This window comes from Eupeodes corollae, chromosome 2 (genome assembly GCF_945859685.1).
Source record: "Eupeodes corollae chromosome 2, idEupCoro1.1, whole genome shotgun sequence".
Classification (NCBI taxonomy): Eukaryota; Metazoa; Arthropoda; class Insecta; order Diptera; family Syrphidae; genus Eupeodes; species Eupeodes corollae.
The window spans coordinates 98,890,844-98,906,115 of NC_079148.1; the positions used below are offsets into that span (position 1 = coordinate 98,890,844).

Sequence of the window (15,272 nt, forward strand, 5' to 3'; positions counted from 1 at the left end):
TTTTAAAGGGGCATATTTTAAAAACCTGATGTGATAGAAAAAAATTACGGCCAGATTCGAATTTAGGACATCTTAATCCATTAACAAATTTATCTTTTCGTTTATCCAACAGAAAGGAAGGTAATTTTGTCGACCAGCATTATTGGTCATAACCACTAAAAATAATATAAGTTGACAAAATATTCAAAATGGTATAAATTTATAGAGTTTGCGTCATTGTCTCTGTCATTCGAAAACATTATAATATAGTTGAGTCGTGTAAACGAGGACTAATGATGGATTACAATTTTTTAATTTATAATATGTGAAAGTCGAGTTTTAAAACACCTATTATCTGTCTGTCTATTTAATTGACAATTTTGACAGCCTAATTAGTTAAGGTCAAGTCAAACATACTTTTTCAAGCATGGCGCTAAAAACAAAGCTTTTGTTATAAAAATATGCACTCCGGTTCAAGACTTTAAGAAAATGGTCTTAGGGATGTATTAAATATATTCTAAGCCTTAAGAAACCTATTGGAAAAAATTCCTCAGACATTTAATCAATCAATCCGACCCTGGACACTGACTGCAATAGGAAATGATCCTAATTAGAGTGATACAAGACTTTAAGCGAAAATATAAAGTACAATTTATGTGCTATTTAGTCAAGTGTAGAATCTTAAAATTGAACTTAAAACAACAACAAAAATTAGAAACAACTTGAGAATTGGAGGATTATGTTGCACAAAGCTAATTAATTGGAAGTGATTGTGGTATAAAACTTAAAGGATGGATTTACTTTAAAAATCAAATTAAGGTCTATTCACAACAAAGGTGCACAAATAAAATTTAGTTTTGGTTTTAGAGAATTGGTGAAGAAAAGTTATTTTGTTTTGAAAGTTAAACAAATAAAATGTTGAAAGGTTTCACTTTAGGGCTTAGTAATGCATTGAAATGTCTATCATCAAAGGGTGTGGGCTTGTAAAGGTGTGATTTAACAGGGATATTGTGATATATAAGTTTTGTAAGGATTCCGTGCAGCTAGATTGAATGATTTTGAAAATGAGGTTATAATACTATTGAGGGTATGTCACAAGATTAACGCAATATTTCAATATACCGCCAAATGTGTGATTAAATGTGAACATTCTTAAAAACAATTTGACAGCTGTAAAATAATTAAAAGAAGCATTTTCAGATACTAAATATGTATTACAATATTTTAAAAATAATGACAGTTTGATTTCAAAATTATAATATTTTTGAAGAATATTGCAGTTTTTTTTAGAATGCAAATAAGTTTTTGTACGCCGATTTCTATTCCGAAAAAATTGTCCGTAAGGCCTAAATTCAACATTGAATTATTATTAATTGACAGGACCTAAATTAAATTTTGTTTATGATAATATTAAGGAAAAGAATCGCCGTTTGGATTCGGATTAAAACTGTAGGTGTCCTCTATCCCTGACAACAGTACTCGCACACAGGAATGGTCGAGAGTTGTAAGTCACTATAAGGCCCTTGTTCTCAACGGGCTGTTGCACCACTCAATTCATTTTTTTATTGGTTCAGTTTATTTAAAAATATTTAATTATTTTACCAAAATCACTAATGTATTTTTCCAGTCTATTGTTCTCATCCTGTGAAGCAATACTTGCTAAGTGCATGCCATGGTATCTGCAATACTGTGTCGCCTTAAACCAGTTTGCCTGAAAAAAATACAAAAAATTAAAATTAATTAAGTCTCATTATTTACAAAAAAACATGGCTTGAAAGATTATTAACAAAAAAAAAGAATTTTATAGTTATTAGTGTTTTTAATTTTCTGCTTAATTTGACAACTAAAAACTACGAAACTTTGCATACCCAAGTCTTAAAGTGTGCCAAAGTAGGGGGTTGCAGGTTTTATACGTCAAGTAAAAATATGTTGGAATTATTTTTCAAAATAATCTGGCCTAATTTCACTTTGTCAAAGATCAATATGACCAACTGCGGAAAATTGGTATTATTTCACTTTTGTAAAATGCAATGAAGCTAATTTTTAAAACTTGGTGTTATTTCACTAGGCCTTATTTCACCGCACCGAATGGGCCATGGTAGTTCATGAAAAGGCTTTGGTGGGCTCCGTAGAATAAAGCCAAGTAAAATGAGACACATTTTTAAATAATTAACTTGGCCTATTGTACTTTACAAAAGTAAAATAGGGTCAATTCTCATCAGTTTTACATATTGCACTTTGACAAAGTTAAATAAGCCAAATCTTGAAATTTGGCCTTAACCGTAGCAGTTGCGGCCCCGGCCATTCATGCTCAAAGATAAAGGACGATAGTTAAAATTTAATAGAAAAAATAATAGTTTGTAACTATCAACAACTTTTGTTTATTTGTAAAAAATGTTTTTAATTTTCAATCATTCAAATTAACGAAAGAGTGTGTTTTAGTTTTAAATACATAAAACTGGTTTGTTATAAATAACCTGGTGTTTTGACCATGAATTTTAAAATTGCTAAGTTTGTCTTATTTTCGCTTTAAATAACAACAAATTGTTGGTGTATACGCGTGTAAAAAAAATATGCCTATCAAATTGTTTATATCCGCAGATATAAATCCAATTTTATATTCAAATCAAAGTTTATTAAAACACAAAACTTGGCCTATCAAATTAATATGAATGTTGTTTTGGTAATTCACCAACTTTATCTGTATAGATAAATAGTATAAAATGATATCAATGCCTTTATCTTCATTCAATAACATTCATTTTTTGTTTACTTCCAATATAAAAAGATACATTTTATTTTTCAATGTTTCATTGTGGTTGCGGTTTTGGTTCCAATCTTACTTTTTTATGTTTCGGAAATGTTTTCTTTGTGTGGTAAGAATTACATTTTTTCTTAGTTTACACAAAACTTCAAATACGAAAAAATCTTAAAAACTGTTTTAAAAGCACAGTCAAAAATTATTTTTAAAAACCTAATACAATGAAATTCCATTAAAATTGTATATTTTATTTTTAGAAAAGTCCTATACCTCAAAAATTAATTCTATAGGACCCCTATTTTATATTGTATACATTTTTAAAATTAAAAAAAATCCTTATATTTTTAAAATGATAAGACTTAATGTTTATATGGTTCAAAAACAGGGAATTTTAGAATGGCTGGAACACCAACACGGTTCAGCTTCGGCTTTGTATGTGTTACGTTGGGCCTGCTTCGAGGTTGCTTTGAATGACACTTTCAATATGACATTTCTAAAATGGAACTTCTGTCAATAGCAGCTGTTATTTTTTATCAAAATTAAAAAACATCAGTTTTAAAATCGAAAAATTAAATTTATCGCGGAAGTAGCTTGCACCAATGGCAGCAAATGTATTTTGTTGGTTGACTTTTTTACAGCTGTTGAGCTGTCAGACAAAGCAAATGTTCAGGAAATTGAACTAGAGCTTCCGTTTGGAGTCACATTACGTAACATTACGTTATTTCCTTACGATTGTCAAATAAAACGTGAGGTCGAAGCTTCGTTCTGATAGCATGCATTGAATTCCTAGTGCTGAACTCGTAAACGTCAGGCGAAGCCGAAGCTGACTGCTGGTGTCGGAGCCGGAGTCGGAATCGTTACTGGAATAGCTGTCAAAGTATTAAATGTACGCAAATGCAAATGTACGAACACAACGCAGCCGAAGTCGGAAGATTTGACCAACTTTTAACTTTGACGTACGACACATGTTACGTTTCCATTTTTGAAGTGAATAACTTGGTGATTATATTTTCTTTTAATAGTTTTTCAATAAAAAAACTGGAAAAATATTTAAATAATAAATAAAAGTGAACAAACAAATATTTTCTGAGAAATTTGATGTGGTTGTAAACTGCAAATATACCAAATATCATCAAAAAGCCGAAGCGAAAGCAAATATTTCCAATGATTAAGGAATACAACATCGATCAAGTATTCAAGTATCTGCCTTCGCTGGATTCACCGTGGAGCATTCTGTTCCTCCAATTAAAAAAAAAAATTGTTAATGGATTCAAGCAATAGGTGACGAATTCTTGGACTCACATCCGTCTTTTAGGATTCCCCACAAAAACACGTGCAAAAGGGTCAAATCGCAACTCCGAGGCGGCCAACATCGACATCACCAAAATGAATATTTAGTTCCTGAAAGATAAATAGTGGCATTGGCTCCATTGCATGTCGCTTGAGCTAGTAAAAAAAAAATATGTGGCTCCGTAACGCCCGTCGATGTTCTAAACGTTGTTTGCACTCTCATTTTGGAACGATCTTATAATGCCAAAACTGCAAATTGACACTCTTTCGAGATGTTCTGGGTTCTTCACAATAACTAGCGGTGCTTCCGAATCCGAACGGAATTTCACAATTTGGTTTGTTAATGAAAATGCTACGAAGAAAATGAGCCTCGTCAGAAATTGTGATTTCCCAATTCAATCTGCTTTAACGAGAAAAATCGGAAGCGATAAACTTGCGGATATACTGGTGCGCCTTAACTACTAGGTCAATTAAAGCATCAAGGGTAACAACCAGATAACTCCACTTTTTAAAGTTTTGAGAAATTAAAAAAAAAAAAACACTTCAAAAATAGAAAAACAAAACTTTAGGAAAACATTAATTTATTTTTGAATGAAAACATAAAAATACTGTTTTTAACTTCAAGATTTTTTTTTTAATTATTTGTTCATTAGAAACAAAAATATTAAGTGTTGAATTTGTTTGGTTCTTGCACCGTTTTTGGTAAAAATCAATTAAGGGCTTCATCATCATATTCTGAGCATTAAGCTTCTGTAGCGTTTGCTGGGACATGAGCCTATTATAAAAAGGCATATCCGCTGGAGGAACATATTTTTTGCCAGTCATCACATCCTCATACTTTTTCGGGTTTAAGGGAAGGCTGTTCATGTAGAGTAATTTCGGTTTAAATCGGTTTGAGTTACCTTCACGGTTTGATTTCATTTCGATCTCGTAAAGCGTTAATGGCCCATGGTGACTCATGTAAACTGAGATACTTGTGATATTTCCTTCTTTGGCATAACAAAATCTTCGATATTTTGAAATGGTCCAATTAATCTTAACTTTGTTTGTCACTTTTTTTTTGTAGAATGGTCCTAAGCTGGTCTTAAAACCAAATATATCCTGATTAGTCACTGATATTACATTAAATCTTTTCGAACATTTTTCCACTAAGTTTTGCGAGTCTTTGGGTCAATAAAGACGGTCTACTCGTCTCTTTTGTTTTTTGCAACTATGACCCGGTTCTGGTAAGTGATGTACAATGATGGAGATATGTCTGCACTTTACACGAGCATATAAGTATGGGACGACAGTTTTGTTTTTATTTTGAGCACCGTAATTATCAGAAAATAAGTATAGTTTGGTAACAATTTCCCCAGAAAGCTGTCAATAAAATGTTTGCAAAAAGCTGATAACTTCATTTGGATCTTTTTTTCTTACTGTTTCGTCGTTTCAAAAAAAAAAATTGAAAACCAATAACTGTCTTTTATAAAAAAAAAAAACATCACCAGATGGTATTACAGGAAGAGGCAAATTTTGTTGAAAATCGAAAGTTAAGCACTCCGCTGTTGAGTCTACCAAGCACAATGCGCTTTTTTTACGTTAATCTTCATAAAACGCTTTAGCCTTCTTTTCATGAAGGTCTTGCGCAACTTTGAGTGAATTTCGTTCTTCTTCAGGTTCAGCTGCTGCAATTTTTTTTGATGAATATCACACGTCTGGCAGGTATCTGATCTAGGTGATCCAAAGGAAAGTTTGAAATTTTTCGAACTTGTGGCTTATGGTTATCATTTTGTTCACTCACCAATGCATAAATTTCGGGTTCCAAAATCTCTAAATCTCGATTTTTACTTGCGACATATAGGAACTATGTATATGGCAAGTTTTGCATTCGTGCAAAATTTCGAACTCGAGATTTTAATCAAACATGATATTACGATGGTAGACAAGTCAAAAAAAGTGGGTCCCGCGATTCCGTCCGGTCGGTTTTGTCTGTCTGTCCACGCTCCTACAGCCTAAACCATTGGGTCGATTGAGTTCAAACTTGGAAGTTAAGGTTTTGAGAAGATTCGCGTTAGGCGTTTTTTTCATTTTTTTTTTAAGATCAAAACTAACAGTGGCCACCATACAATATTTTTGGTCAAAAAACGAAAATTCGAATTTTCTCAAAAACAAACCGATAGATTTTCTTTAAATTTTCTCTAAAATTTTATTTTTTAACTTGGCTTCTTTTAATAAGAAAAACAAATTTTTGTATTGCTCAGGAAAGGTACCGCTCATAGAACCGTTATTTTGTTTTTTAATTTTCTCAGCAACTTATAAACCGATTTCAATAATTTTTTTTCTGAATAGGCTCATATATTGCCTTAACAATATTTGATTATCAAAAGTGCAATTTTTTATTGTTTGCATTTTTAAAAAAATATTGAATTTTATTTTTTCAAAATTCGATATCTCAAAAACGTTTCAACATTTTTTTACGAAATTCAAATGTATAGCGTATATTATCAATCTCTAAACAACTGCGTACCAAAAATATTTTTAGAACAAAATTGAAAAATTTTATATATAAAAAATTAATTTATAAAAAAACCGCTCTAACGATTTTCATAAAAAAAATTTGAAAAATAAAATGTTTTTTTATTTATAAAATGGCATTTAAATTTTTGAAGACAAACTTATTTTTCGGGCGAAATTTTGAATCTTAAAATTGTTTTTTTTTTTTTCTTTTTTTAATTATTTAATTGTGCATGAGCCCGAAAGAGCGCATTATTTTGACAAAATTGTAATTACATTCCTAGCTTTTATCTAAATTAGTGCATTTGGTACATATTTATGCATTTTTAATATTAAATTATTGTAAATACCAACGATGGCCGCCCATGTAGCAAGAAGTATAATCTTGGTAACTTTGTATATGTGATTTTAAAATATTATTCTTTACGAATAAGGTTGTTTCACACATGATTTACTTTCCTTCGCCTATATAAACTTAGTACAAGTTAAAGAAACGGGCCAGAAAGAGTATATGTATTTACTATTAGAATCACTTTTTCAACGTAAACACATTATACCTACCTATTTATAAATGTATTACGTACGACTTCTACAACTACTGCTTACGTGTTTATTCATAACTAAAATCCCAAACGAACAAAAGCCTGACTGTAAACAAAACATCAATAGCAATTTCTTGTACCTGTTCGTATGCTTGTTATTTTTTTTAAACTTTAACAAAATAAATAAACTGAACGTAAAAACTTCATGTTAGCGCTGAAAACTTATAGTAAAGAAGGAATGTAGTATGTACCTTTTAGCTACCAATAACATTCCTTCATTATCATCATAAACATGGTTTTATCTATCTATCTGCAGCTATCTATCTATAAGCTAAGCTCGCCAATGAACTATTCTTTATTCGTTTTAGACATCTACCTACCTGTTACCTAACTACACAACCAATAGGCGATCGCTTTACAATTTAAACATTCATGGTCATGCCTCTTTCTTATCTTATTTATTTTCCATCCTGGTTCTTCTAATATGAAATTACAATAAAGCTATCTAAAGGAAAAAAGCTTTGAAGGAACAAGTTGAATCTTTGTATATCATATACAAAGGTTGAATCTATATGAATCGCATCGTAGCTTTATACATAATAGACACCATTTTTCATATACAAAGATCGTACCCAAGTAAAAGCAGACTTATGAATATAAATAAAAACAAATATCGGTAAAAGATCCTAAACAGCTGGCCTAAGCATGCAAAAGTGCCTTTTACCCCCTTATTAGACTCAATATTAAGACATTTTGTTTTACTTTTCCGTATTTTATATAAAGTGTATTGAACAAAAACAAATTCATCAACCTTCATATGGAAGCTCTTTATGTGAAAACATATCCAAGGATAGATCAAATAGAATGAAGGAAATTGTGTAGACTTTTTGGGTCGAAAATTAATTATCTCCCTTACTCTGTTGGCTGCTTATGGGAATGGAAATCATATTATTTTCTCGCTCCCTCTGAATTTCTCCACTTTCGATACTAACGCTACGCCAAAAACTCGGCATCTGGTCGCCCTCAAAGTTTCTGCTCATGAGAGTACTATGGTTTTCATATACAAAGAACGTGCGGTTTTTTGACAAATCAAATGGCATTTATAACTTTGAAGAGAAGCTTACGAGTATTTTACAGGTATATTTTTAAATCTTATATTTATAAGTACTTTTTTAAACAGACTCTTAGCATACAGGAGCAAGTTCGTGCGACCCAGTCGTGCATTTTATTTATTTTGCCTATAGTACGAAGATCGTTTTGGAAACCTTTTAATGTGAGTGTCAATGTTTTGGATAACACGTTCTGGAATCTTGTTAGCCCTCTTGACGTGTTGACCTCTCATGTCCGAAAGTGATTTTATTTTTCCAAGCAAGAAACCAGAGAGTCTTTCAACCCTACTTTTGTGAACTCCATGAACTGAACAAAATGCTTTTTTGCAAACTCCCATATCATGCGGAAGCCCCCATATAAAATATTTGTTTTGGTATTTCCTTACCTCGTTTCCACTCGGAGATCGACGCCTTTGAACTGAATTTTGCAGTATCAATCCATGCAAATATGCATCTTGTTTTTCTTTGTTGACCAGCTCATAAAACTCCTTAAAAACTTTCGCATATAAATCAAGGCGTCCATTGTCAAAAATTGCAACTGCAGGCCTGGCCTATTGTTTTTGCTGCAACAATATAACCTTTGCTATTTTTATATTTCTGGCCTTCTGCTCTTCTCCTTTTTGCTCTGACTTTTTTCCACAATTGCATGTTTTGCACGATCTTTTTTCCTGTATAAAGGACAATCAAACAATGGCTGGAGGAAAATAAAAAAAGCTTAGGTTTTTACCTTTCTGAACAGGTAAAGTTTCGCTACATGATGCGTCTTCTTCACTAGATTCATTTACGTAATCAGAACCTGATATCGAAAAATCAGATTCAATTTCGCTCATTTTCAATGCTTAATCAAACGAAATCATAGCTCACAGTGAAGTCGCCTTCATTGTTGCATTTCAATAAACTAAACAAAAAACGCATGGCACACTCTAATCTTAAAAGAACCGGGTAACTGTCTTTTTTAGTACGGGGCAAAAACAATAAAACTCCAGGAGTTGTCTTATTCTTGCCCCTTTCTAAAGACAAAGTTAACTCCATAACTGGGGTTTTTCTAACGCAGAGTCGAGATAGATGTCTTTTTTAATAACATCTGCACTTAAAACCCTATTTCGGAGTTATCTGGTTGTTGAACTGGGTGCTTCAATTGCACCTTATGTGTAAATAACCCTTTCAGATCATGCGTGCAGAGGTAGGATCCTGTGCTGTCAAGATTTTGCGTTGAAAACAGCTGTCACTGTCAAAATAACATATGATTAAATTATCCACTATTTCATTCCATCCTAAGGCCATTCCGATTCTGTTCGATTAGCTTACAACTATTAATTTCATTTAAAAATATTTTATTCAACAAAGAAGACATTGATTACGTTAAACGGAGATGTGCATCTTATATTCTTGTTTCATAAAAAGATTTTCAATGATCGTAAAGTTACCATGTTTGACTTGAATCTTATAGAAGATTAGACTTTTCAAAAAAAAATTCTTTAGATCAATATTTTTAACTCACGAGCGCATGCGGTTTTTATATATGTAAATACTTTCAAACTTATTTAAAAGGTCAGTTTACATATTTTCAATATGACGAAAATAAATCTGTTCCACATTTTATTTAAATTTGAATGTCATTTTAAAAAGTCACTTTCAATTTCAATCAACAACGTCCAACAAACACAGCAGGATTCTACACATCTTTTCATCAATCTTATAAAAGTAACGTGATTGCTTACATTTCTCAATGTGACATGCAGGGGCCGGGAACAGGGAACAACAAGTTATTTGATATTCAAGACATTTTACGATGCGAATATGATCCGATCCGAGCTTAAATGTGTTTTTTTTTCTTTTTACGCTAAGTAACATTTTGTTACGCAATAGTTTCATTTTTATTTTGCTGTTTTTGTTTCAACACGATATTGGTTTGGAAATACTTCAAGTAACAGGGTGTTGATGCAATTTAATTACTGCTAATTATTAAATCATATCATATTAAGCTTGAAAGGAATTACTGTGTATACAACCAACCAGTCAATCGACGACGTTTAACCGGCTTTTTTAAGTGCAATGTGTCAATTCTTAATTTTATATCGAATATTGGATTTGGATAAGTGGAGCTTACTGAAATTTCTTTTAATCGGCCGGCGCACTTTATCTTGTAGCGGTAACGAGACTTTAATGACATACATTTTTCTGTTACAAGCTAAAAGGAAATTGCAATAAATTCCAATGAAATGGTCATGATAAAGGAGAAGATTGCTATCTTCAGATTGAAGAAATCGGTTAAACCTCTGGATATAATCACGTCCAAGGTAACAGTTTAAACCAAGAAATAACAAAGAAATAAGTTGCTTTATTTCCTCTTAGAAGACGCCAATGTCAACTTTGGGGAAACTGAACCAATCCAGGGTCATGACCGGCAACGGCCTGTAAACTTACAATGCTTTTTTTTATTTTTAGCAGTTGTCACTTTATGGGGTGACAGTTTTACATTTCTTGTAAGGTATACTCTTCAAGTCCAGTTGTTTTCCACAAAGATTGTTGTTTCTAGATACGAAACTGTTATAAGGAAAAAACTTTAAATCTTTAACAGGTTTTTTTTCCATCCATACAAATAAATTGTATTGTATAAAGACACAACCTTCTAAGGGGGTAATATCCTTAAGCAGAGCACAAGACAAGACAAGACTATACCTACATTATATGACTTTGCTTCAGGCACTTTAATTAATAATTATCACTATACACATCATTGTATAGTGTCATTTTAATGTGTGGAACAAAGGTTATTAAAATAATAATAAATCATTTAAAAGGTCAACTTTTGTGCGTTTAATCAAGGCTGCTTTAAAATGTGGTTCAACTCGTTGCTTCTTTTGTATATGAACATCGTAATGGAATATTTTATTATGCAGAAAACTTACGATAAATTCCATTTAAGATGCAGGAAAAAACAAAAAATAAAAGACCTAGATCGATTTGAGGAAATTTATTGATTTAAGATTAAGCGAAGAAGGATTTTAGCACGAAGACCGGAAAAGATTAAGGTATGGGAGCTTAAGTAATAATAATTTTTGGAAGTATCAATGACAAATATTTTCGATTGCAGTGAGTTTTATTTGTTTTTGTTAAAAATTTTTTACGGATTTTGTTTTTTACTCGAAAAAAGTAAATACATAACATTGAGTGACGCCAGTGTGTTTAGAATGGTACGCAAGGTTAAAGTCACCTAGCCATTTTAATTGCAGCTGATTTCTTTTTCGGGTCGGTTTTAAATTTAATTCAACAAGTTCTGTAAAGTTTTATCTTTATTTGAGAGCCCTCTATCAATGACAATATGTGTGAAATGTAACATCGTTAAAATGGCAGGCGCGGCTTCGCTGGTTTAAGTGCATTCCGAAAATCCACTTTTCGATGAAAGGCCGCTACTTAAGAAAGCCCTACAAGAAAAATTGTAAAAGCCACGATCTTGGTGGCCAAATCATGTTGCTCCGTCGCGAGATAACCATACAGCGAAACCTCTCGCGCAGGATTTGGATTTTGTCTTGAGCTGTGTGACACGTTCCACTATTCTTTTCACCCCATATGTTTTCGGTGTCAATATCATCTAAAGCAGGCCATAAAAAGTCTATACAGATCGTAGTTGACGGTGCTTGCCTTGCCAGTATCATTTTCATAGAAGTACGGAAGCTGTTACTTGTCAAGATGATTTGTCCGTAGTGACTCATTAGATCCGTTCGAGTACCTTTCTAAACAGTCTAATTTTACGAAAAATTAGAAAATTTAACTAAATCCTGAATATGTGTAGATTTATGTTTGGTAATGCAGGCTGTTTTGGTCAATTGATTTTAAATGCAAATAAAAAACTTTATTTCATCTTTTACCCAACGTTTGGTCTCTACTCACGACTTCTTCAGGGGTTTTTATTATGATATGTTGTTGTTTTTTACATTGTTTTGTTGGTTTTGATTTTTTAAATCTTATTTTCATTTTGTTTGAAAAAGGAAAATAAAAAAAAATATATGTTTAAACTATTTAATAAATTAACATTAAAAACAAAAGACTATTAAATTAAAAAGACAAACATAAATTATCACAGTGCAGTTCAGGTACAACTTATTTTATGGCTAATGCGTAGCTTACAATGTTTGCGTACTCAAAATTTAGTTTTTCGTAAAATAGAGGGAATATTTCCCCAACCTACGAATTTTAGCCCAAGAAATTTCTTTGGGCTGATTTGTGAAAAGTGTCATATTTGATAGAACTTCTAATAAATTAAATAAATGCGAGCAATTTATTTGCTGTCACCTATAAAATTAAAAATCCTTTTCCAAAGAACAGCAACAAGATTGCAATTTTCAAGTTTGAATTCAATCAAGTTTTTTCATTAAAAAAACAATGGACTAGCATGATTTTGCTTGAAGTTCATGTTGTCTTGATTTATCAATTTACAAAAAAAATTCTTAACTCGAAATGAAACGACGATGTTTCAAAATTTGTATTTTTTTGACAGTGGAATTGTGGGAAAAATTTGTTTTTATTTAGTTTTGTCTTTTTGGTGAGAGAATTTTTCCCCCACTGTTTAAAATATCTCTTTTTACGAATTTTAGTTCAGAAAATACGCTGACGGACCTATTAAAAGAAAATGTTTTGCACAGAGTAAAAGAAACAATATGGCCACCACGAGCTGTCAAAATCAACTCGTCCCTGTTTGAAAACTCTTTAATAAGGCAAATCACCATTAAGTCATAAGTTTACGAAACATTTTGCATCTCCTTATTGATATGGATAAAAGGTGTGTCATTTAATCAGATGATTGCTTATTGTTTTTTTTTTAAGTTATTATTTTCAAAATACAGATAATTAAACAGAAAAACTTATATTTTTAAGAGAAATATAATTTTAGACAAAACTTTGCCTGACAATTATTTACCAGAGAGTTAGACATTGACTTGTGTGCTTACACGAGTTGTAGGAAATCTACCAGATTCTTACAAATTACTGTCAGATTATTGCCTGGCAATTTTATGTCAAATAGCTGGTAAGAAATTGGTAGATTTTTAGACAATCGTGTGAATACTCAACCCAATTTTCAGTTCATGTGTAATTGTAAGATAACAATCTGTTTTAGTTTAGTTTTCTAAAATATCAAATTTTTGAACGCACCCTATTCAATGTGGTTGAATTGTTTATTCGCAAAAATTTGATAATTTTCCGCATCAAAAATCTTTTGTAATTTAATACAATTTAACAAAACAAAAAATAAACTGTTAAATGATACGATTTTAAGAAGTTTGAGTTGTTTTGTCTATTTATTATTTTAATTATAAGCAATTTATACACTTAATGTTAATTGAAAACGATTTGTTTGTTCCTAATTTTCCTTAGCTAACAAATATATCTTAAATCAATGGAAGTGCTGCCACATACTCAGCTGGTTTACGATCAGGATTTAATTTCAACTTTTAAGCATTAGCGGATCCTGAGGATTTAAAAATTTAAAAAAACACTTAACTCGAAACGGACAGGCCTACTGAAAAATTATCAAAATTATGAATCATTTACGCTTTCTTATACCATTAAAATTCATAATTCATAGTCTACGAGCATCGTTTGAAAAGTCCGTCCGAATGTAAAAACTGCTTGATTTTTTTTGAATAAACCTTTTTTATTTTTCAACGTAGTCTCCTTTTAGGCTTATACACTTCATCCAACGCTGCTCTAGTTGGTTTATCCCTTCCAAATAATGGGATTTGTCCAAGTCTGTTAAGTAGCCATTGGTTTCTGCAATCCCCCCTCGTTTTAATGGAATTTTTTACCCGGCAGCCATTTCTTTATATTGGGGATCAAATAATAGTTCGACGGAGCCAAGTCTGGAGAATAGGGGGGATGTGGAACGATTTGGAATCCTAATATCAATAGTTTTGCGGTCGCAACTGCTGAGGTATAAGTTTTCGAGATGGAAAAGAACTTTTTTGTTGGCCAGTCGTTTACGCTTCACTTTCAGCTCGGTTTTCAAACGTTCCAATAGCAATGAATAATATTCACCTGAATTGGTTTTACCCTTTTCCGGATAGTCGATGAAGATTATTTCTTGCGAATCCCAAAAGACAGTAGCCATAACCTTCCCAGCCGAAGGAACGGTCTTCGCCTTTTTTGGTGCAGATTCCACAACCCATTAACCACTTGCAAACTGTTCTACTAGAAGGTGCGCAGTCACCATAATGTTTATCAAGCTTCTGTTTAGTATCCTTAGGAGTTTTGCCTTTCATAAAGTAATGTTTAATCAACACACGAAACTCTTTTTCGTTAATTTTGTTGACTTCCTCAATTCAAACGAATGCCATACACAAACCAATAGACCGACCTGGCTAAAACGTGGTGTGTATTCTTTCAAGACATGCTACTAACTGTAAATAACTTCAATATGCATCAGTAGTGCCATCTGTCTGATTTTGCACCGACTTTTCAAATGATCCTCGTATATAATTGTTAAATTGTGTTAGTCAGGTACTTTTGTCCTCAAAATTTGAAAATTCATGCAACAAATAGATCCGGTCAAGATACAAGACCAGACGTAGCTTGAAGCAGTCTCGTCTCGGTTTGTCAAAATTTAACATTTCATTTCGCCTTGATCTCGTATAACTTACTCTCGTCTCGGTCTTTTTGTTTTGATCGTGAAGAATCTAATTTGTAGCTTCGTAATTGTAAATTTAAGATTTAGTTTAAACTTGAGTTTAAAGGTGCTTCCCAAAAAACATTTTTGAAACATTTCATGAACATTTAAAAAACTTTTCAGACACAGAGAAACATTTTTAAAATGTTTATTTTGGTCTGAACGCTTCCGAATGGGAAACTTTATTTGTGAAGCAACGAAATAAAAAAAGTTTTGTGAGGTTTGCAAATAATTTTTTTTTCAAATATCGAAAATACAAATTTTGAAAGAGATGAGGTAGAAAAAAAATAACAATGACCATAAACCCCGACACTATTAGTGGTAATTGCTTAATTTTCAACTTGAAACATAAATGGGAAACAATAAACCATTTCAGAAATATTTTTCAAAGCGTTCACACAAAAAAAAATGTTTTTTTTTTTTTAATAGAA

At 31.8% G+C, this 15,272-nt stretch overlaps 1 protein-coding gene across 1 annotated transcript in view; it reads right to left on the reverse strand.

Moving 5' to 3' along the window:
- The window catches only part of LOC129946449 (uncharacterized), a 99,353-nt gene that overhangs the window by 3,203 nt on the left and 80,878 nt on the right, over positions 1-15,272 (reverse strand). Inside the window, exon 4 of the mRNA XM_056056632.1 lies at positions 1,582-1,690. Within this exon, the coding sequence (XP_055912607.1) occupies positions 1,582-1,690 (109 nt within the window). The remainder of the gene's footprint in view (positions 1-1,581; positions 1,691-15,272) is intronic.